General features: G+C 39.0%; 1 protein-coding gene across 9 annotated transcripts in view; it reads left to right on the top strand.

The window, feature by feature from the left end:
• The window catches only part of Kiaa0753 (KIAA0753 ortholog), a 71,580-nt gene that overhangs the window by 30,267 nt on the left and 19,634 nt on the right, over window positions 1-21,679 (top strand). For all 9 annotated transcript variants that reach the window (XR_012438777.1, XM_020176439.2, XM_074047129.1 and 6 more), the window contains 7 exons: window positions 258-468; window positions 9,709-9,929; window positions 11,212-11,378; window positions 13,161-13,280; window positions 14,409-14,498; window positions 14,725-14,814; window positions 21,136-21,214. Coding sequence is in view for 8 of the 9 variants with exons in the window: in XM_020176439.2 (XP_020032028.2) it covers window positions 258-468; window positions 9,709-9,929; window positions 11,212-11,378; window positions 13,161-13,280; window positions 14,409-14,498; window positions 14,725-14,814; window positions 21,136-21,214 (978 nt within the window). In the remaining variant the exon portion in view is untranslated. The remainder of the gene's footprint in view (window positions 1-257; window positions 469-9,708; window positions 9,930-11,211; window positions 11,379-13,160; window positions 13,281-14,408; window positions 14,499-14,724; window positions 14,815-21,135; window positions 21,215-21,679) is intronic.

The raw sequence follows: 21,679 nt of genomic DNA, 5'->3' as shown, positions 1-21,679 counted from the left end.
TGCCTTTAAAAGTACTCATTCTCATTATCTCTTCGTATTGGTGTTAATGAGCTAAGCACGTAAAAGGATATGTAGAAATTACTTTTATTGATCACGTCATAAATAATTAAAATTTTCAATTAAATTAAACATTTCATTAACCCCCTAGAGAGACCCATTTAGTAGCACATTTCTCTGGAGTTTGTACTTTTCAGTTTTGGACTAAAAGCCATACTTCTATAGGTATACTGAGGAAACAATAGGCTATCTCATGGCAGGCTTTGGAATGTCTCCTGGAAAAGAAGCTGTCACCAAAAAAGATGAAGCAGTGTTTCGGTGAGAGTCGGAGCAGGCTTCCTGTTGATAGCCAGAGGACCATAGAGAAATGGCCCAACACATTACCAAAGAGTGAGAGGAGGCCCTTCACAGCCAAGGAGACGTTTCCCCAGGAGATGAGTCGACCTTCAGTGGCAAAGAGGCTTCTTGCTGGTATGTGTCTTAAAATGTTTACTGCAAGATATTTTAGTTTCTGAAATTGAGCTGTAATAGTTACTGCACTAAGAGCAAAGCTGGGATTTATAAGCTAGCCTACAATAGCTACACTTTAACTAAGACTAGTATATAGCCCAGTATGCTTCCTGAGACGAGAGGCTGGAGAAAGTCATTAGTATATTCTAATGACAGCATATGCACCCCCGTATCTACAGACATGCATCTGATGCACATGCCTTGTTCACACAGGGTTCACGTTGTTCTAAGTGGAACCGTTAGGTTGGATGGTATGCATGTTTAAACAGCACTGCCAGCTCAGCTCTCAAAAGTGGACATACAATTAACTATGTTCCCACTAGCATTGACATCTGTGTGTATTTTCCTCCATACTTTGTTAATAAAATTAAGGTGTTTTTCAGTCTCAGTGGGAGATGGCGTCTTACCATATTGTACCACAGTTCCCAATTCCTCATGAGGGTCACGTCTTCACACGTTCCTCAGCCATGTGTGTTTTCCTGTGGTGATTTGCGTGTGTGTGCCCTTTATCCCTGGCCCTTTTGGCCTCTATGCTTCTGGATGCATAGAAGACTTTAGTAGATTCTGGATCTCAATCATTCTTTGTTTGCATGCATTGCACATATTTTCTGTTTAGTCACTTATCTTTGAAATTTACTTGTGATGTTTTCATCTGGTACAGAAAATTTAAATTTTGTGAGCAAATCCATCAGTCTTTCTTACATATTTTAATACTTGATACGACAGTTCTCTGTTCTTTTTCAAAATTTTGCTTATGGTTGTTCATTGCTTATTTTCTTGCAGATTTGGAATGGGCTTGTCATGTTCCATGAAAAATGCAGTTGGCATTTTGATTGGTTTCACATTCGGTTTGTAGGCTGATTGGGGAGAAGCGATGTCTACAATGTGTTCTTTCTGTCCATATACTACTACTGCTATTGTGAATGGGGTCTTTTTAGATTGCATCATGAATTGGTTGTTGCTACTTAAAGGAAACCTTTTGGATTTATATATTGCTCTTATGTCTGGAACTATCCTGAAATCTCTTATTATCATGTTGTATTTTGTTGAGTATGAGGTATAAAATTGAAGATTTCTGAAAATGGAGGGCATTCTTTTGTTTATTTATTTATTTGTATTTTATTGGCCATACTGGGGTTTGAACTCAGGGCCTTGCACTTGCTAGGCAGACACTCTACTACTGAAGCCTCATCCCCAGACCTTTTTTGCTTTACTTGTTTTTCAGATAGGATGTGGCATTTTTGCCTGGGGCTGGACTTGGACTTCAGTCCTCCTGTCTAGGTCTCCCATATAGCTAAAACCACAGGTACAGGCCACCATGCCTGGCTTTTGATGGATGAGATGGGGTCTCACTAACTTTTTGTTGGGGCTGGCTTCAAATTGCATTCCTCCTGATTTCCTCCTGGGATTATAATCGTGAGCCACTACATCCAGTTTCTCTTTTTTTCCTCTGCTGGAGATGAAACCCAGGGCTTTACACATGCTAGGCAAGCACACACTCTGAGCAGTATTCCAGCCAGAATGCTTTCTTAATTGATATCTTACAGTTAATCGTAACATTTAAAGTTTTTAAACATTTAAAATTTCCCATTGATGCATCAAGTAATGATATAATTTATGTTTTACATTTGATAAATTAAGGATTTTGTTGGTTAATTCTTTTGTCTTTTTCCAGATAGATGAGCTCACTTATATATAAGTAAGGACAAATCCAGTAAACTAGTTTTTCTCTTTTTAATTAAAGTAGAAGGAAATACATTTCCTTCTCAATTAGTACCAGAAAACAAAAACATTTGTGTAACATTATCCAAATCAAGAATAGAACACTACCAGAACCTAAGAAACTCTCCTTAATCTCCTTCCATTCTTTATCCTTCTCCCTTCCCTCAGATTATTATTTTTCTGATTTTTAATACCATATTTTGGTTCTTCTGATTTGGAACTTTATAAAAGTAGAATTGCACAATGGATATTCTTTTTGGACTGGCTTCTTTGACTTTATATTTTAAGTGATGCATCTGTTCTGTTTGTGTATTTGTGATTTTTTAAATCTTCATTGCTATACTATATTCCATTGCATGCAGATATCACAGTTCCTTTGTTTTAATCATTAGACTGGTTGTGCATGCTAGGCAGGTACTCTACCTCTTGAGCCACTCCTCCAGCCCTTGGATGATGACAAAGAAAACTACTGTTGTTGTTTTCACATATGTTTCTTGGTACAAGTGTGCATATATTTCTGGTGGGTATGTTCCCAAAAATATAATTGTTAGGTAGCTTATTAGTACATGTTTATTCAGTTGGTGTAAAGATTTTTCTCAAAGTTGTTTTATCATTTTACGTTCCCACCAATAGTGTATGAGAATAATTATTACTCATATTCACCAGTATTTCTTACTATAAGTTTTTAAGTTTTTAGCCACTTGATGTGTGAGGCTGCCATCATTTTAATTTTAATTTGTGTTTTCTGCATAATTAAGGTTATGAGCATTTTTCATTTATTTTTAGGCCCTTTAGATGTGTTTTGTGAAATGACAGTTCGAGTCTCATGTCATCTTTCTTTCCTTTTTCTGTATCTCTTGACTTACTTTCACTCTCTCCTTCTTGTTTCCTTCCTCTGTTTTCTTTCCTTTTCTGCTTTTGCAGTGCTGGGGATTGAATCTGGGACCTCACACATGCACAGCAAATGCTCTACCACTCAATTATACCTCTACTTTCTCTCTGTGTCTTTCATTGATTTATAGGAGTTTGCTTTTGTAGGAATTTTCTTTGTGGGAGCCCTTCCTCAGTAGCATGTTATAAATATTTTAGAAACAAGATGTGGCTTGCTTTTAAATGTCTTAAAGGTGTTTTTGATGAACAGGACTCTTAATTTCACTGTAGTCCAATTAATCACTCTTGTCTTATACCCTTTGTTGGGTTTTTTAGTTTTGCTTTTTTGTTTTTGTATCCTAAGAAGCTTGTATCTTGCAGGGCATAGTGGTACACACCTATAATCCCAGCACTCAGAAGGCTGAGGCAGGAAGAGCGGGAATTTCAGGGTAGCATGGGCTACATAGTGAAACTCTGTCTCAAAAAACCAAAACCCCTCAAAAAACAGAAAACAAAAGAAGCTTTATCTGTACCAAGGTTCAGAAGACATTTTCCTGTGTTCTTTCCTAGAAAGCTTCATTTTCATCCACATGAAGACCCTACTGGCCTGGCAGTATTTGTTAAAAAAATTATTCCTTCCCTGTGGTACATAGCGCTGCTTCTGGTAGAACCATGGCCTGTTTCTGGGTCCTCACTGCCCTCCTTTGAGCTAAGTGTGCCAATGCTGCACTTTAATTATTCTCCCATCCAAGTACTAACCAGGCCCGACCCTGCTTAGCTTCCGAGATCAGACGAGATTGGGCGTGTTCAGGGTGGTATGACTTAATTATTCTAAGTTCTCCCCCCAACCTCCATATACCTGGAGTCAAGTGTAGGCCCTTGTATATGCAAGTACTCTGCCACTGGGTGTCTTGACATCCAGTGAGACAGCTTTTCATACCCGTCCTTCCCCCAGTGTCCTGATTAATCTTTTTTTTTTCTTTTCATTTGTTTGTTTTTGTTTTTTGATTCAGGGTCTTGCTATATATCCCAGGCTGAACTAAAACTTGAGATCCCCAAGTGCTGGGATTACAGGCATGCATGCAAATGTACAGCTTGAGTATCATGGCTTATTTTGACCCTTGGTGTTTCCATAGAAATTTGTTGATTTCCATCAAATGTCTTCTCCCACTCCAAAAAATAAAAAGAAAAAAAATTGTAGTGGAATTTTGATAGGGAGTTGGTGTCTTTACAATGTTAAATTTCCCAATCTGCATGCAGGAGGGATCCCTCCATTCATTTAAGATGTCTTTAAAGAATCTCAATAATGTGTGTATTTGGGGGGGGTCTTATTCATCGTGATTAATTTGTTCTTTGGTATTGATATTTTTAATGTTTTTATAGATGATATCTTTTTAAAAGTTTAATTTTTAACACTTATTGTTGATATATAGATACACAGTTGATTTTTATATATTTACTTTGTATCTAACAAAGTTGCTAATAAGAGCATATATTTCTAATAATTTATCCATAGGTTATTTTGAGTCTGGTTTGTATATAATCATATCATCCATGAATAACCACTGATTTATTTCTTCCTTTCCAGCCTTTATCCTTTCTGCTTCTTTTTCTTCAGTTGTTTTTAATTTGGTTTACTTGACCTGCAAGTGACTGACATAAAAAAAAGAAAAAAAAATATTTTTGGGGGTGGGGGGCAGTCCTGGGGTTTGAACTCAGTACCTTACTCTTGATAGGTAGGCGCTTTACCACTTGAGCTACTCCATCAGCCCTAAAGATATGTTAAAATTTCTTGTGATACTTGAGACTTGCTTAATTTCTCAGGGCATTTCTGTAAATTATTTTTCTTTGTATATTTTGAAATTGTGTTTTTAGATGTATAAGGGTTCCTAATGTTAAATCTTTTTTCCATGGATTTCATTAAGTACTTTTTGTCTCTGTTAAGGTCATATTCCATCTTGATGGAATCTTGTGGATTCCATCTTGTCTGATATTAATATTCCCTCATTTACATAACTTGTTTGGCATTTGCCTGGACTAACATTTTCCATCCCTGTGTGCTCAGTCTTCTTTGCTGTTTTAAGAATGTCTCTTGTAAATAGTATATTGGTTTTTTGAACCCTGCAGTAGAGATCTATGTTTAACCTACTTAGATTTACTGAGATTGATGACATGTTGGACTTCCTTTGACCTTATTTTATGTTTTTCATTGACCAAAGTGTTGTGTGTGCGTGTAATTTACAACATTGACCAAAGTTTTCTTGTTTTAGTTCTCTTTCTAGTGATTTGAGAGTTGCATGTCAGTCTGGTCTGTGTTTACTAATCTCCTATTGTTCTGTGAAACCCTAGCTTGCTGCTCAATCACTAGCCCAAGCAGAACTATGAGAGTGGAAAATCAGCTTACTCAGTCATGTGGGGGTTTCCCTCATGCCAAGCAGTCCTGACTCAGTTCGAGAGACTGCCCCACTTCTGATACCAGTCTCAAGTCCTAGACTGGGACCTGCCACTCTAAATCAGTGCTTGCTAGAGCAGCTTGCTGAACTCAGGAAGCACTTTCCTCACAACTACCCATTTATCGTAAAGAACAGTGCACAGGATACGGAGGAACATCTGGATGGGAGAGATGTTAGGGCAGGCAAGAGTGTTAAGTTTCCCGACCCTCTCCAGGTCCACTACAGTCCAGGAACTTCCCAGTACATACAGCAACCCAGAAACATTCCAGACCCCACAGACTAGGGATTTTTATGGAGGCTTTATCACATTAGTATCATAATCATGAGTATAGGTCAGTCTCCAGCCATTCTGTCCTTCCTGGAAGATGGGGCTAAGACTGAAAGTTCCAAGCTTCTGTTCCTGGCTTGCCATTTCTGGTGACCAGCCCCATCCAAGAGCCCACAAGGGCTGCCTCACAAAAGATGCACTTATCTCCTAGGAAATTTTAGGAACTGGGGTTAAAGGCCAAATACTAGAACAAAAGATGTACCTAGCACTCCTATTGCAGAGGAAATTATAAGGAAGTTATAAGGGTTTTAGGAGTTCTCAGTCAGGAATTGGGGCAGAGATGTGTGTGTGTGTCTGTGTACATATATACATATACATTTATATGTACCACTTCATTGGTAGGCAGGTAAAATTAGTATAGTGTCTTCTTTTCAGTCAGAAGTCAGCCTTTGCCACCCTTTCCTTTGAGGGTGAGTGTCATGTCTATTTGTTTTTATATCCTCTATGACTAGCAGGATACATAGTTAGGCACTGTTAAGGTATTTGTTAAAAAACTCTGTGAAGAGGTGTAATTGAATAAGAAAAGACTTGTGAACAGCAGATTCCAGTAACTTGAATTATGTGTGCAGTGGAGCTCACTTGTGATGTTCTGAGGAAGTGCAGAGAACATTACAGACCTATACTCAGAGAGGTGTTTTCCTAAGTGAGTTAGAAGATCAAAATGCCTGTCAACTGACCAGTGAAGAGCAAGGATCAGCTTCTGAGAGAAGTTGGAAAGCCTGTAATCTAAAGCTCATCATATGAGCAAATATAGGAAAGCCAGAGAAGAACAGGAAAACTCAGACAAGAAGGCCTAGACTCCAGTCCCAGTTCTGCCATCTGTGATCCTGGGTTGATTCCCTCATTCTGAACCTTATATTTTTCACTTGCAAAATGGGGATAATAGTCTTCCTTTGTGACTTAGTTGCTGTCAGTTGCAAATTAGGTGATTGTTAAATGCTACGGGAATGTTAGATGTTATTTTTAGTTCACCGTAACGGCCCAGTTGTTAAGAAAGGCTGGATTGTTAGGCCATTCTAACTAAGAAAACAAAAATGAGTTTTATGTGGTCCTGAAGCTATAAGCGTCAGGTCTCTGGAGAATATATCCATGTGGAACAACACCATCCCTGACAGGGAAGAACCAGTGGTCCTAGCCCTGGACCCAAAGTCACAGGACATGGCTCTGCCACTTATTCTCCTTATGACCTTAAGCAAAACATGGAACTGCTATTTCCTCACCTGAAGAAACTTAATCCTGTTCTGTCTGCTTTGTCATGTGTCCTGGTGAGGCTCAAGAGAGATGGTGAATGCGAGTTGGGTGACACATGGAAAGTGTTGTGTACCGTGTGAGGGATGCCAAGGGGAGTTTCCAGGCATATAGAAAGGAGTGAAATTCCTCCTTTATGTGGAGAGAAACACTCCACATCCATTATGCAGATCTAAAGATTTTCACTTCATTTGTTCTGCACTTTTTTTTTCAAAAATAAAATACGACTGGTACAGTTGAAGTCCTTTTAATATTTTTCTCCTGATTTCATTTTCTTCCCTCTAGAGGTTACTGTTATTATGAACCTGTTATATTTTCATATTTGTCCTGCCCTGTCTACCTATAAGCAATATAAAGTATTGTTTTATGCACATGATATCTTGTAGTACTACTGAGTCATCTGTAGTTTGCTTCTTTTCCTCTGTGTTTGTAAGATTTGTTCATAGTAAATGGTGGGCTTTTTTTTTTTTTTTCCTGCAGTGCTGGGGATAGAACCCAGGGCTTTGCAGATATTAGGCAGATATACTACCACTGAGCTACATCCCCAGCCCAGTTAAATTTTTTTAATTTAACTGTTGTGTGAGTCTCTCTTGTATGAATATACCATGCTTTATTTTTTGGTTCTTTTTATTTATTGATGGACGTTTGGGTTGTTCCCAGTTTGTCTGTGTTCTGTATGTCTGTGGAGAATGAGGTCTTACTATGTTGACCTGGCTGGCTTGGAACTCCCAGGCTCAAGTGATTCTCCTGCCTCAGACTCCTGGTTAGTATTTTGCTTTTATAAATAGTAATGAAGTGAGATAAATATCTGTGTTCCTGTCTTCTGTGTACACAGGTGAGCGTTTCTCTAGGCTGAGAATATGCTTACAATTGCTGGATTGTAGTGTGTGTAAATCTTGAACTTTACTAGAGCAGGAGTTGTTCTCCAAAGCCATTGGGCCAAAGTGAGGGTACTTGTTTCCGTCATTTATGTTTAACATCGTCATGTCTATATTTCCTCCCCACTCTAACCCAGAAATGCAGTCTGATGGCTTGCATTTCTCTCATTTAATAATCAGTAATCACTTAGTAGGTAAGTCAGTAATCTTCTCATGTTTTTGTTGACAATTCATATTTTCTGTCTAATAGACTTTGATTCTTTTGTCTATTGGATCTTTATTTATTTATTTATTTTTGGTGGTACTGGGGTTGGAACTCAGTGCTATACTGCTTGAGCCATACCTCCAGCCTTGAATTGTTTATTTTTCTTACAGATTTTTTATATCATCTATATGTTAATTCCACTCCATGTTGATTATATGCATAACATTTACCTACTTCCAGACTCTAGTTTATCTGTTGACTTTATGTTATCTTTTTGTCAAAAGTTGTAGTTTAGTGTTATTCAGTTCAAATATGTCTATACTCTATTGGGGTTTTAAAAAGTCTTCTGTCTTGATGTTGTAATGATATTCTCTTATGTTTTCTTTTTAAAGCTTTCAAGTTTTCTTTCCACATTTAGGTCTTCGTTCCATTTGGAAATGAAACATAATTCAGTGTGAGGCAAGGATTTTATTGTATGTTTTCACCTGTGGAGAAGTAGCACTGTCTTTTGAACAACCCAGTTCATGTGTGCTGATTTGAACATCCGTTCTGTTCCATTGGTTCCCACACTGCCTCAACAGTCTCAGTCTTGCTGAAATTCCATCTCTGGGGAAGGAAGACTCTACCTTCACCTCATTCCCCTCCTTGTGGTTCTTCAAAATTGTTTGGCTAATTCTTGGGATTTTACTCTTCACATGAGTTTTAGTGCTCTACCACTTCAGCCACACCTATAGCCTTTTTTTGCTTTAGTTATTTTTCAGATAGGGTCTTGTGTTTTTAACTGGGGTCTGGCTTGGACCTTGGTCCTCCTACCTACAGCCTCCCATATAGCTGGGACCACAGGCTTACGCCTCTATGCTTGACTTGTTCGTTGAGATGGGGGTCTTGCTAACTTTTTGCCTAGGTCAGCCTTGAACTAGTGTCTTCCCAATCTCCACCTCCCACATAGCTAGGATTCTAAGTGTGAGTCACTGCACATGGCCTTGAATTTTCTATATAGGTCCTTATCTGCTCTTCAAATAAAGACAGTTTTATTTCCTTTCGAATTGGAGGCTGAATAATATGTACGAAGCTCAGACTTTACTCTTAATCAAATTAGGATCTATTAGAGATGATGAGAGATGTAACACTTAAATATTACCATTTTAGAAAGATAATTTGGGCAGCCTGGTAAAGGTCTCTCATATTGCAGTTGAGAGACCCCGAGAAGCCGACTGGGTAGGAGTAGGAAGGAAAGGCAGTGGTAGTGCAAAAGATGTGTCAGAATTAGAACCACAAGGACCAGAAAATGAGTGAACTTGGGAGCTGAGATTCAGGGAGTGAACCATGATGCCTAGCTGTCTGCTTATCAGACTGTACATATTCATAGGAGGAGCAACAAATTTGGCTACAAAACACTTTGTTTCCAGCAGTTAAACTCACCATTAGGGGCGTTTATTCTCACCCATGTGGTTTTGTAAAATTTCCCTTGTTTACCCTTCTGAAATCCCCACGTAGATAAGTGTCAGCCTGATGCGGTGACCCGGAGATTGGAGAGTGAGCTTGACGTACTAGGTGGTGACATTCTGGAAGAAGTGCCATTTGTTCTGGACCACGACACAAGCTTCAAAGCACAAGCGTTAGCCCCAGCAAAAACAAGAGCAGTGAAAAAGAAACCCATGACTGAGAGTATGCCATTGAGGAAGAAAGATACTCTGGGGCCGGCAAGACTAGAGCGAGTATGAAATCATTCTTTTCTCTTGACCCATTTATAGTAACCTGACATTGTCCAAGGTCATATGCCCTAGTAAGGGGTGGGCAAGCATTTCATCTCACAGATAGAGCTCCTGAGTCCAACAATTTGGCTGGCTTAGCCAAATCAATGTTGGTTTTATATTTTAGCAAAAACCAGCTTTTAATGTTGTTATTAGAGTAGGGTATTCTGTCTCATGCTGGTTCAGTAAGATCCCAACTAATTTGATACTATGGTCCTAATTGGACAGGTTAATTTAAAATTCACAATTTGGAAATGTAAGATTGGAGTTGATTTAAGATTTTGTTCCTACTGAAAGTAAATGTTGATCATAATAACCACTAAATATTAAAAGTACATCTGTTTTTTTCTTTTTTTTTTGTGGTACTGTGGTTTGAGCCATGCTTCCAGCCTTTTTGCTGTGGTTATTTTGGAGATAGGTTCTTGCTTTTTGCCCAGGCTGGCCTGAATCTCAATCCTCTATTTTAAGCTCTCTGCCATCATTCAGATGACAGCTGGGCCACAAGGCCCAGCTTTTTTCTATTGAGTTGGAGTGCTGTCCAAAGACTTGTGTAACAAGCCTATGTATTGTAAGATGGCTCTGAAAAGAGAAGATCTGGTGTTTTTCACCAGTTACTGACAGATAGTTGGTACCCAACAAGTCTCTGTTCCTCCTCACATAAACTTACAATGAGTTGTTGGGAAGTCAGGATTGAACCTATAAGCATCAGCTTGATGCTCTCCTCCTGAGACAGGGTCTCATGATCTGTGACATTATAAGGTTTATTTAAAATAAATTTGTTTAAGATTTAGATTTATTCTATGTGCACAATTTATTCTATGTTTAGAGAGGATAAATATTTTAACCAAAAATATTTTATAGTTTACCTATAAGTAATATGTGATTAAAAAATGGGATTTAATTTGAAAATATATATATAAATAAATTTAAAAATATATGTACATGTGTATATCTGTATACATAAACATGTGTGTATATAGGTATATATGTGTATACATATATGTATATATACATGTATATATAAAGGTGGCAGAGCCAAGGATCCCATCTCTACCTCCTCCCCAGGGTTTCCTCAGTGTAATTTTACACACCTTCCCAATTTCTACCATTGTGCTTTCTGTTTTACTGAATGAATGAATGAATGAATGAATAGCAAAGAGGCATTTGGAGCTTCAGTGAGTCAGAGGTTGAACCCAGAGTGTCTTTGATACTTGTTTGACTTTATAATTCATATTTCCTCTTACAGGGACTCCACAAGGCTGAAAGAAGTAGACCAAGCCAACCTCACAGCAAAAACAGGTTGCAAAAGACAACAGTCTCATCAAGATTAAAAATTAACCAACAGCCTATGAAAGATCATAGGGCTCCTTGGATACCTCCAAATCCCACATCACCACCAGCATCTCCTAAGTGGTATGTAAAAATTCCATAGTAGGAGTTTGAATATGTGATTTTATTTTTTAAATAAAAGTGACAAATACCTTCCAGTAAGAAGAAATGTTGCCGGACACAGTGGTTCACACCTATGTTCTCAGCTACTTGGGAGGCAGAGATCAGGAGGGTCACAGTACAAGGCCAACATGGGCAAAAAGCTAGCGAGACTCCATTCTCAATCAATAAACCAGGCATGGTGTTACATGCCTGTGGTCCCAGCTACAAGGAAGGTATTGGTAGGAGGATAATAGTCCAGGCCAGCCTTGTAAAAACATGAGATCTTACCTGAAAAATAATTAAGGCAAAAAAGGGCTGGAAGCATGGCCCTAATGGTAGAGCATCTGCCTAGCAAATGTGAGGCCTTGAGTTCAAACCCAGTAACCACCAAAAAGGAAGAAGAAATACTTATATGACGAGTTTTGGTCCAAAAGCCCTTTGGTTCCTTTCTCTACCTGACTGTGGTTGGAGAAGCCTCCCATGGGGCACGCTAATACCTTGTGTCCATGCCTCATTGTAGGGAGGATATAGGCTTCCTTTTTTTCTTCCCCTAGCAGATTCTGGTTACTTGAGCCGAGGTACTGTATCTCTTACAGTTTAATGTTCAATGCATGGACATAATGCAGTCACTAAGTCTTTGCTGAATGAATAAACATTTAAAAATAATTCTAAATCTAAATCAAGATAATTATGAACTATAAAACCCTCCAGATCTCACTGATTCTGTCCAAGCTACAGGGGATGTTAGGATAACACTGACATTGTCACCCTTACTCACAATATATAGAGAATGTGGAGCTACCATTTTATGGAGATAGAAGGTGCTGTCCTTGTGGGGAGCAGGGTCCAGTTAGAAAATAGTCTTTTGAGGAATTAAAGATAAAGGGAGCTTATTTGCCATGGTTCATTGGTTCCTGACAACACAGTGGAAAGGATCAGACAGAACAACATAAAGAAGGAAGCAAAAAAAACAGTAACGTGAGGAGAATGAGAGAAGGAGGTGACTGGAGGGATCCACCTTTGGGGAGACGACAGAAGACAGGATGAGAAGTCTGGCTCAAGAGATTCCCCTTACATTTCCAAATGGTTCTGAGTCAGTGGTGTTGCTTACTCATCAGCCCTCATTGTAGAGTGAAAGAAGCAATGCTGCAAGAATTTAATGTCTCTCCTTTAACAGAGTTGGGACTATAATTGGGTCTTCTGATTTCACTGTGTGCTTTTTTTGTTCCTAATATTCTGTTTTGATTTCTATATTTTTATATATGGGTATTAATACAGAGATGTGAGTTCAGTTAATAAGATAAAAAAAAAATCGATGGGTTGAAGTTTTATTGCAAACCAAGTATACAATGGACCATCTTCTAGAGGGTGTATATGACTGGTGGAGGAGTGGGGCAGGTAAAGCTTCTTGGATTACAATGCTGTGTTAGACCTTATAGGAATGTGACATGGAATATTATTAGTGACTCAAATCTATATATTAAATTCAGATTTTGTTGAAGTTCACCCTATATTCTGTAAATGACAGTTGTTTTTTCATTTAAAGTAGTTGACTACTTCTTTGAAAGCTAGGGGATTTCCCCCTTTGACACTGAACTTGTGTGCTGGAGGAGCTCCCCTTCACATTTGACTTCCAGGGCAAGGCTGTCTCCATGTTGTAGGTCAGCATTAGTTTAATGTTCTTGTCTTCTGAGTGGGCACCTTTGGATCAGTCATTGGACATGGAGTTGAATGATCACAAAGGTCTACTTTTCCATTTTCCAGTGCTGCATGGCTAAAGGTGAAATCTAGCCCCAGAGATGCCACAAAAGAGCAGTCTCTCCAGAAAGAAGATACGCAAGAGTCAAGTCAGTTGAGAGGTGCTGTCGACCATGAAGCAGCCAGGTTTGTGCTGGTGTTTTTCAAATCTTTGAATATTAAAGGGCTTCTTTTATACAGACTCCGAAGCAAACTGTTTCTTGTCTTTCTTGTGTCTACAGTTGGTCATTTAAAATGTGGATTGCTAAACTTTTCTGTTACACTTTTCAGCTTACAATGAGCCCCACTTTTATTCCTTCTTATTTCATTTATTCAAAAATTATATGCATGTCCGTTGTATACCAGTTGCTCGTTTTGTATACAGCACAGTCGTGAGCTCTATAGAGAGTTTAAAAAAAATAAAAGGGTAGCTAAGACATAATTCCAAATCTTGCTTGCTTAATTACAGTCAGCAGGGCAGATATGTAATTAGCTGTAATTTAATATAGAACATGGTATATACCCTAAGAACTGATAGAGGTTAGAAGGGGAGAGATTACTTCTTTCTGTAGAGAGCTGGACTCCATAGAGGGGGGTAGAAATTAAAGTACAACTTGCACAGGCGGGATTTAGATATGGGGGGAAGGTGGTGAGAACATTCCTAAAGGAGAATACTATTCACTTGTTCAGCTGAAATTATTCTTGTAATTATAAGAACGTAAAAATGAAAGTGGCTCATTAGGGCTGTTTGTTAGAGCACTTGCCTAGCATGTGTGATGCTCTGGTTTGAGCCCCACCACATTAAAAAAAATAGTTAATTAAATAATTTAATAATATTCACATATCCTAAACCAAAAGAATCAAAGCCTTTTCATATACGAAAATTAGTTTAGAGTTAACTTTTCTCTTTTGTTTTTATTTGACTTCACTCTACCTATGTGGGGGTCCTTTTTTTTGTCTAAACTTGAAGATGCATGGAGGGCTTTGTTTTAATCAAGCAAGAAGTCCTAAGGACAGGGATGGCTAGCTTTCATCCAAACATTTGTAAGTGGCTTCTTGATGTTTCACACATAAATTCAAAGTGCTTTTGTGCATAAATGTCTGCTTGTAGGGACATGCTATATGAACACGGAGAGGTTTCATTACCTGCAGAGTCCTTAATGGAGCCAAATTAGTGCTGAGGTGGGGAGGGTATTCCCTCCTACTCTGTTTCTATAGTAAGGAACCCCTATAGATCAGGTGTGGTTGGCTTGACTCTTTTGTATTATCTGCTAGGTTCGATTGGCTTGATGCTGAATCTTCCAAAAGATTGAAGGAGCTAGAAGAATTAAAAGCCAAAGAAGTGGAAAGAATGCAAAAACAGAGGTAAATATTTGTTTTTGAGGTAGAAAAAAGTGCAGGCCTGTTCTATATCATCTAGCTCTTCTAACAATGAATTGAGATTGTTTAGCTCTAGCCATACTTCTTATGCTTTCTTAAGAGACAATGAAGCCGCCTAAGAAGCTTATAGTGGAGCCAAGATTAGTACCCAAGGGAGTTAGGACTCTCTAACTTTGAGGAGAGTCAAGTGGCTCTTTGTACTGTCCTCTAGGCTTGACTGGCTTGATGCTGAAACTTCTAGAAGAGCAAAGGAACTGAATGAACTGAAAACTGAAGAAATGGATAGACTCCAACAATTAAGGTATGTGTTTGCTTCTGAGGAAAAATAGAGGATGCCTCCCTAATCTAATTGATCTAAATAGTTTTAACAACCAACCTGGACTGTTTAGACCTAGCCTCATTACACAAACAAGTGCATGAATAAATGAATGAGTGAATGAGAACCTACACATGTATGTGAACATTATACCATATTTTTGTTAGGAAATGTTTCCTTTGTGTGGAGTTTTAAGGAGAATTAAATAGCCATCTATAACTTGGGGGGAGTTCTGTCTGAAAGATGAGTCTTGTATTTGCTTACTTGTTTGCACCACTCTCTGGGTACTTTTTTCTAGCTAGATGCTAGTTCTTCTAAGGTAGGGTGTTTAGTGAATGAACATATTGTGCTCACGAGTGAGTGTGTGATACTTTGATCTCACATGTTAGGTGGAATGCAGCCTAAGGTTTTCAGATGAGGTTGCTGTCTCTCTCATCCCTTATGTGTGCCACCACCTAACCATAGGCATGGAGAAGGCGTCAAGATTTCGTGGAGCTGCGACTGCTACATTTGACTCATTTTCCCGTCTCTGATAGTCATTCACTGTGCAGTCAGATGAATAAATCACACACTGAAACAGAAACATCTGCATTGTCATCTTCAGGACAGAGCATCATTCAAGAGCTATCGTTCTGTTATTAGAGGGCTGAGATGTCCATAGTTAAGATTGCAAGTCACACAGTCTCAGAATCTTAGGAGTTGAAGGATCCTTTCTCACGCTGATTCTTTCAGCCCAAGCTGTGTGATCTTCACGAAGCACCTGTCCAACATGTATGTACACACTCTGTGTGATGGGCACACTACTGTCCCAGGGAGTCCATTCCTAGTTTGTCTATAGCTATTGGAAAGTGTCTCCTGAGATTGTGCTGAAATTGGATTCCCTGTGACTCGTACGCACTTGTCCTTAGTGTACCAAAAGCTTAATCCTCTGTCCTTTTATTAAAAAAAAAATATATATATATATATATATAGAGAGAGAGAGAGATCATATAGAACATACTAAATGCTCATGTACAATCTAGAATATTACAAAGTGCACACTTGTATACCACCCTCCCAAACCCAGGAATATATGATTGCCACTACTCTAGAAGCTTCCAGAATGTCTCTCCTCAGCTGCATTCCCCTTTGTCCCCAGAAAGCAGCTTCTGTGCTGTTTCCTGGGTAATCTTTTCATTACCCTTGATCATAAATATACTAGTAATGTATGCATTCCTTGCAGTGTACTTGTTTAATTTTGAAATCTGAGAAGCACAAATAGCTGAACAAGGGAAGGGCAGTGTTGCTGGTGTTAGGTTAGGGAAAATAGGTTGCAAGGTCTTACACTTTCCTGAGAGATTTTAGGAGCCTCATTCCAGGAAGTCACTGAGCAAGATCATGAGTGAGCCCTGGCAGGCATAGGGCTTATCACTTCGGAGGGGCTGTAGGTGAGCCAGGGTCACTGGACTTCTGGAAGAAGCCTAGCCAGCATTTGTGGGCTGAGGTGGACCCTAAGCAGCAGACAGCAGGACTTCATGGCATCAGGAATCTAGGCCAGGCTTGTATAGTTTCCCTTATCATGTGGTTCTCTTTCTCAGTTTGCTTGCATCTTTTGGTTTTTGTTTTTGAGACAGGTTCTTGCTATGTAACCCAGGTAGCTTTGAACATACAATCCTACTGCCTTAGCCTTCTGAGTGCTGGGATTATAATTAATGTAGGTCTAATTTGGCTTCTTAAAAAAGGGTGAATGGGATCCAGATGTGGTGGTACATGCCTATAATCCCAGCATTCAAAAGGCAGAGGCAGGAGGATCAATAGTTCAAGGCAAGCCTATGCTACAGAGTAAAACTGTCAAAAACAAAAGAATGAATGGGAAGTGAATCTCCTCAGACCTTTCAAGTTTAAAAATGTCTATTCTACTTTCCTATTTGCTAATGGCATGCATCCAGCATTAGCTTTACTGACTATAGAATTCTTAATTGAAGATTATTTTAGTGGAATTTTTTAATGAAACTTTCTATTATTAGATAGTATACATTCGCATGAAGTTGTAATAACACAGAAAAATCTTTACCAAATTCCCCCAGTGTAATATCTTGGCAAACTATGGTATTACAACCAGGATATTGGCATTGACATAGTCAAGAACATTTCCATCACCACAGAGATCCCTCTTGTTGCCCTTTTATACCACGCCTACTTCTCTCCTGCCCCAATCTGCTGCTTGTTTAATCAACTCTTTGCAGCCACTTATCTATGCTTCCTGTTTATAATTTTGTTATTTCAAGAGTGTTATATATAAGACTGAGGGTATACTGGGGGAAAAAAGAGTGGGTACAATGGCCAATGCCTGTAATCCCAGCTACTCGGGTAGTGAAGATGGGGCGATTGATCAAGGTTCAAGGCCAGTCCAGACAAAAACATAAGCCCCTATCTGATAAGTAACAAAGGCAAAAATGCCTGGAGGCATGGTTCAAGTGGCGGAGTGCCTGTCTACCAAGCACAAGGCCCTGAAACATAGCATGTAGCCTTTTGCAGTTGACCTACACCATTCTCTGGAGATTCTCCAGGTCATTGCATGTATCATTTTGTTCATTCTTTGTGTTCCTGGTGTGGATGTACTGTTTTGTCTAACCACGTGCCTGGTTAAACATCTGAGGGACATCTGGATTATTTCCAATTTGGGGTTGTACAGGTGTTTGTGTGGATGTAAGTTTTCATTTCTTTAGAGTAAATGCCCAGAGTGTGATGGCTGGGTTGTGTGCTAGATGCATGTGTTGGTTTTCTACAAAACCATCAAACTGTTTTCTAGAGTGGCTGTCTTCCAACAGCGGTGTTCACAGAATCCAGTTGTTCTGCATTTTGCCTGTGTTGGCTGGTGTCACTGTTTTGTTTTAGATACTGTGATAGTTGTATAATGGTTAACTTGGTTTTCTCTAATAGCTAATGATGTTTTCCTTAATTAGATGATGTCAGCTGTCTTTTCATGTTTTCATTCACTGTCTTTGCTGGTGCATAGCACAGGGATTTTTGTGGTGTTCAGCAGTTTATTTTCTGGAATTTTTCCATCTTTCTAAGCTGCTCCTTTCTTGGTCCTTTGGCTAGAAAGAGTGAGACTTTACTTCTTCTGTTTTTATTTTTAATCTTACATGTTTCTATCAGCATTCCTGGGCTGCTGGCTTCTCTAGTATTTAGTTTGGGGATATATGAGGTAGAAAGGAGATTCATCCTCTTATCCTTTAGGTCCAGGACTCCCTAGCTGGTCTGCCTTGGCTCCATCCAAATCTTCTGGTGGTTTATATTTAATGTATGGGGTTCTTAGTTGTACTGAACAGTGCAGCTACCTCTCTAGAAGCTGAAGTCCGACCAGAATTTGTAAAGTATTACTTCATTTTCTTGTTTCCAATGAGAAATCTGAATAATTCTCTAGAAACTTATAGACTCTTCCTTTTCTGCAGGGTTCTAAAATTCTATACTGATAGGATGGGGTGTGCTTATATTTTCGTTCACCATGCTTTTCCCTTTCAGTCTGGCAGTTTATTTCCTTCAGCTCTGAGAAATGCTGTTGCTTTATTTTATACTTGTTTTCTTGCCTAGTTTCTCCCTTTTTTCTGTTGTTCCTGTTCTGGTTGGACTTCCCAGAATGGTCCCCTGGTATTCTTACCAGTTTTCCTCTTTCCCTTCCTTCTGTACCCCCTGCACCCTGGACAATTTCCTTAATATTTATTATTTCACCCATCATTTCTGCTACAGAGTTTTTACATTTTATGAACTTTATTATGTTCTCTAATTTTCTTTCTTGGTGGTAGTAGGCATTGAACTTAGGACCTCATACTTGCTAATCCCATGCTGTACTACTTGATCCCCTCCACCGCCCTAAATTCCCTCACTTTTTAGTCTCCTCTACTGTTTTATGGATACATTACTTTCTCTTTCTTTTTGAGCATATTAATAATATTTTTTCCCTACTTTGCCTTACATATATATCTTTATTTTTTCCTTCCTCAGCTAGTAATCCTTGGCTATCTTCTGATATTTAAAATTCAATTAACTTAACAGGTACAATTTAATGAGTTTTGCTTACCTGGGTAACCAAAACCCTAATCAAGATTTAAAAAACAAATGTCTGTTGACCTACAATGTTCCCATGTGTATTTTTGGATTATTCCCGTATCATCCCTCACAGAGGCAGCTACTTTCTGATGTCTTTCCCATGGAGTAGCTTTGCCTGCTCGTGCTTTCGTATAAAATGAATCATCGGTATCTACTCTTTTGCATCTCGTTTATTTTGTTCAACAAGATATTTGAGATTTATCCATGTTGTATCAGTGTAATTCATTTTGTTTTATTTCTGAGTAAGTATTTTTCCATGTAGGAATATACCACATTCTGTTTATCCATTCTTCTGTGACTTAATATTGGGGTTATTTCCCATTTTTAGTATGAATAAAGTTACTATAAACATTTTTACACATTTCTTTTTGTAGAAATATGCTTTCATTTCTCTGGGTAAATACATAGGAGTGGAATTTCTTGTCATAGGGTAGGCAGCTGTTTTACGTTATAAAACCAGGCATAATTGTGACATTTTATATTTCTGTTGGCATTGTGTGGGAGTTCCTTTATATTTGTTGTTCATCCTTACTTACATTTGGAATTGTCAGTCTTTAATTTTAGCCATTCTTGTGAGAATGTGGTGGTATGTCCTTGAGGTTTGGTTTATATTTTCTTTTTTGGTGGCACTGGGGTTTGAGCTCAGGGCTTTGCACTTGCAAAGCAGGCACTCTATCTCTTAAGCTGTACCTCCAATCCTGGTTTGTATTTTCTTGATGATTAATGATGAGCACCTTTTCTAGTGATTATTGTAAAATGTCTAAATCTTTTTGCTCATTTTTTATGCTTTACATTTTTAATTACTAATTCAAGATCTTTGTGTTTTCTTGGGTATAAGCTCCTTGCCAGATATCTCTCAATGGTGTGCCTATTTATCTTCTTAATGGTGTCTTTTAATAGCTAGAAGTTTTAAATTCTGACTTAAAGCCAGTTTATCAAATTTTCTTTTACAGTTATCTTTGTGAACTATCTAAGAAATCATTGAAGTTAAAATCTCAGAGATACTCTCCTGTGCTTTTTTCTAAGTGCTTTAATAGTTTTAACTTTTTATATCTAAGATCCATTTTGAATTAATTTTCATGTCTGAGATGAGCTACTGATTGCAGTTCATTTTTTTCTGGATGCATAGCTGTCCAATGAAAGGATTGTTGAACTTGAGTTTTCCTCCAGGACCGTCTGCCTGCTGTTTGTGGAGGACCCTCATGCTAGTCTTCCAGTCTTTTCCTCTGGGGCAGATCCGGCTACCCTGAGGGTTAGCTGAGTTGGGGAGGGTGTGAGTCTTTCTGCTCGCCTTTAGCATGTGCACATGCCCTCTCTTTCCAGTACAGCACCTGCAGTCTCAGCTGTGATTGGTTACCTCTATCCAGAGACCCTTCAGAGAATCAAACTTCTGTTAGAGTTGGAGGAAGGTGGTCCAATTCTGTGAAGTAGACAAGGGACCTAGGGATCTAACTTCTCATATACTATTTGACTCACTTCTTCCATGTTTACGTCACTTCCTCCCACATTTCTTAGCTCAGACATGCCTGGAACTACCAGCTGTGTGCCTGTGTGGGTCAGCAGTGTAAATTATAGGGGCCCTCACTTTTCCCTAGTACTGGTCTAGAATTCAGCTTTCTCAGATCAGCTGAGCTGGCCATCACTTTTGTCCTTTGTCTTCAGCATCTTTTTTTCTTCCTTGTCTTTATGGGTTTATAACTATAGTTTTAGTGGCTTTTTGAAAGGGAACAAATTAGTTTCTTGTGTTTAGTCTGCTATCCTCTTTAGTTGTTTAGAGGCAGCCATGTTTCTTTGAAGTGTCCTCAGAGTTTAACACACTTCTTCAGATGTTGTTTTGGCCCTCTTACAAAGGATTGGGCCCTGGACAAGCAGCCTCACCTGGGAGCTAGCTTGTTCAAAGTACAGAATCTTGGCTTCACTCAGAACAACTGAATCAGAATCTGCATTTTAAGCTCCCAGGGAATTTGTATAGCAGTGCAGCTGAGAAGCTATGGCTTTTTTTTTTTTTTTTCTTTTTTTGGCGGTGCTGGGGTTTGAACTTAGGGATTCATGCTTACTAGGCAGGCACTCTAGCACTTGAGCTACTCTACTAGCCCCTAGCACTGGTTTTTATTTTGTCATTTGCTTTCCCTTTAATCAGCATGGTTAGATAAATATGCAAAGTAGGGCACGTTCTTGCTTCTGACTTGAATTTTCATTTTTATTTCTAAACAGTGTTTCTGCCAGCCAGTTAGCAGACAAGGTAGAGGAGGCAGTTCTGGAGCGTCTGAAGCCCCTCTTGGTCAGGGCCCAGGTAACCCAGTTCCTCTCATTTGCTTGCCTTTGGAAGCTCTGGAGTAAATAGAACTACAACAAGAGGCCACACTGACTCTTTTAAGAGCCAAGTGTCTGTCTGGCAGGTGGAGACTGCAGTGCTTAGCTTAGCAGTCTGCAGTGCAGGACATGGGCTGAGTTCTGCTGCAACCCCTCTGCTACCCCCAGACCACCAAACACTATTGACATGTTCTCTGCCATGGGAAGGAATACAGATAAGGGTAAGACAGGAAAGTCTTCTTTTGAAAAAGATGAAATTTTAACTTGGGGCATGAGTTTAGATCACAGTTTCCATCCCTGACCAGTATATTGGCGATGTAAGTGTTCAATTAACTTCTCCCACTCTAATGTCCTCTCTCACCTCAGGGGCTTGAGAGATTTGGGCACTTCTGTGCACAAACCAGTGCTTTCTCAAAGACAAAATGACTTATAGTATCCCAAGAGA

The sequence above is a fragment of the Castor canadensis genome, chromosome 11, assembly GCF_047511655.1.
Source record: "Castor canadensis chromosome 11, mCasCan1.hap1v2, whole genome shotgun sequence".
NCBI classification, from domain to species: Eukaryota; Metazoa; Chordata; class Mammalia; order Rodentia; family Castoridae; genus Castor; species Castor canadensis.
Note: the sequence above shows the minus strand (reverse complement) of the source record. Positions and strands in the feature narration are given on the sequence as shown.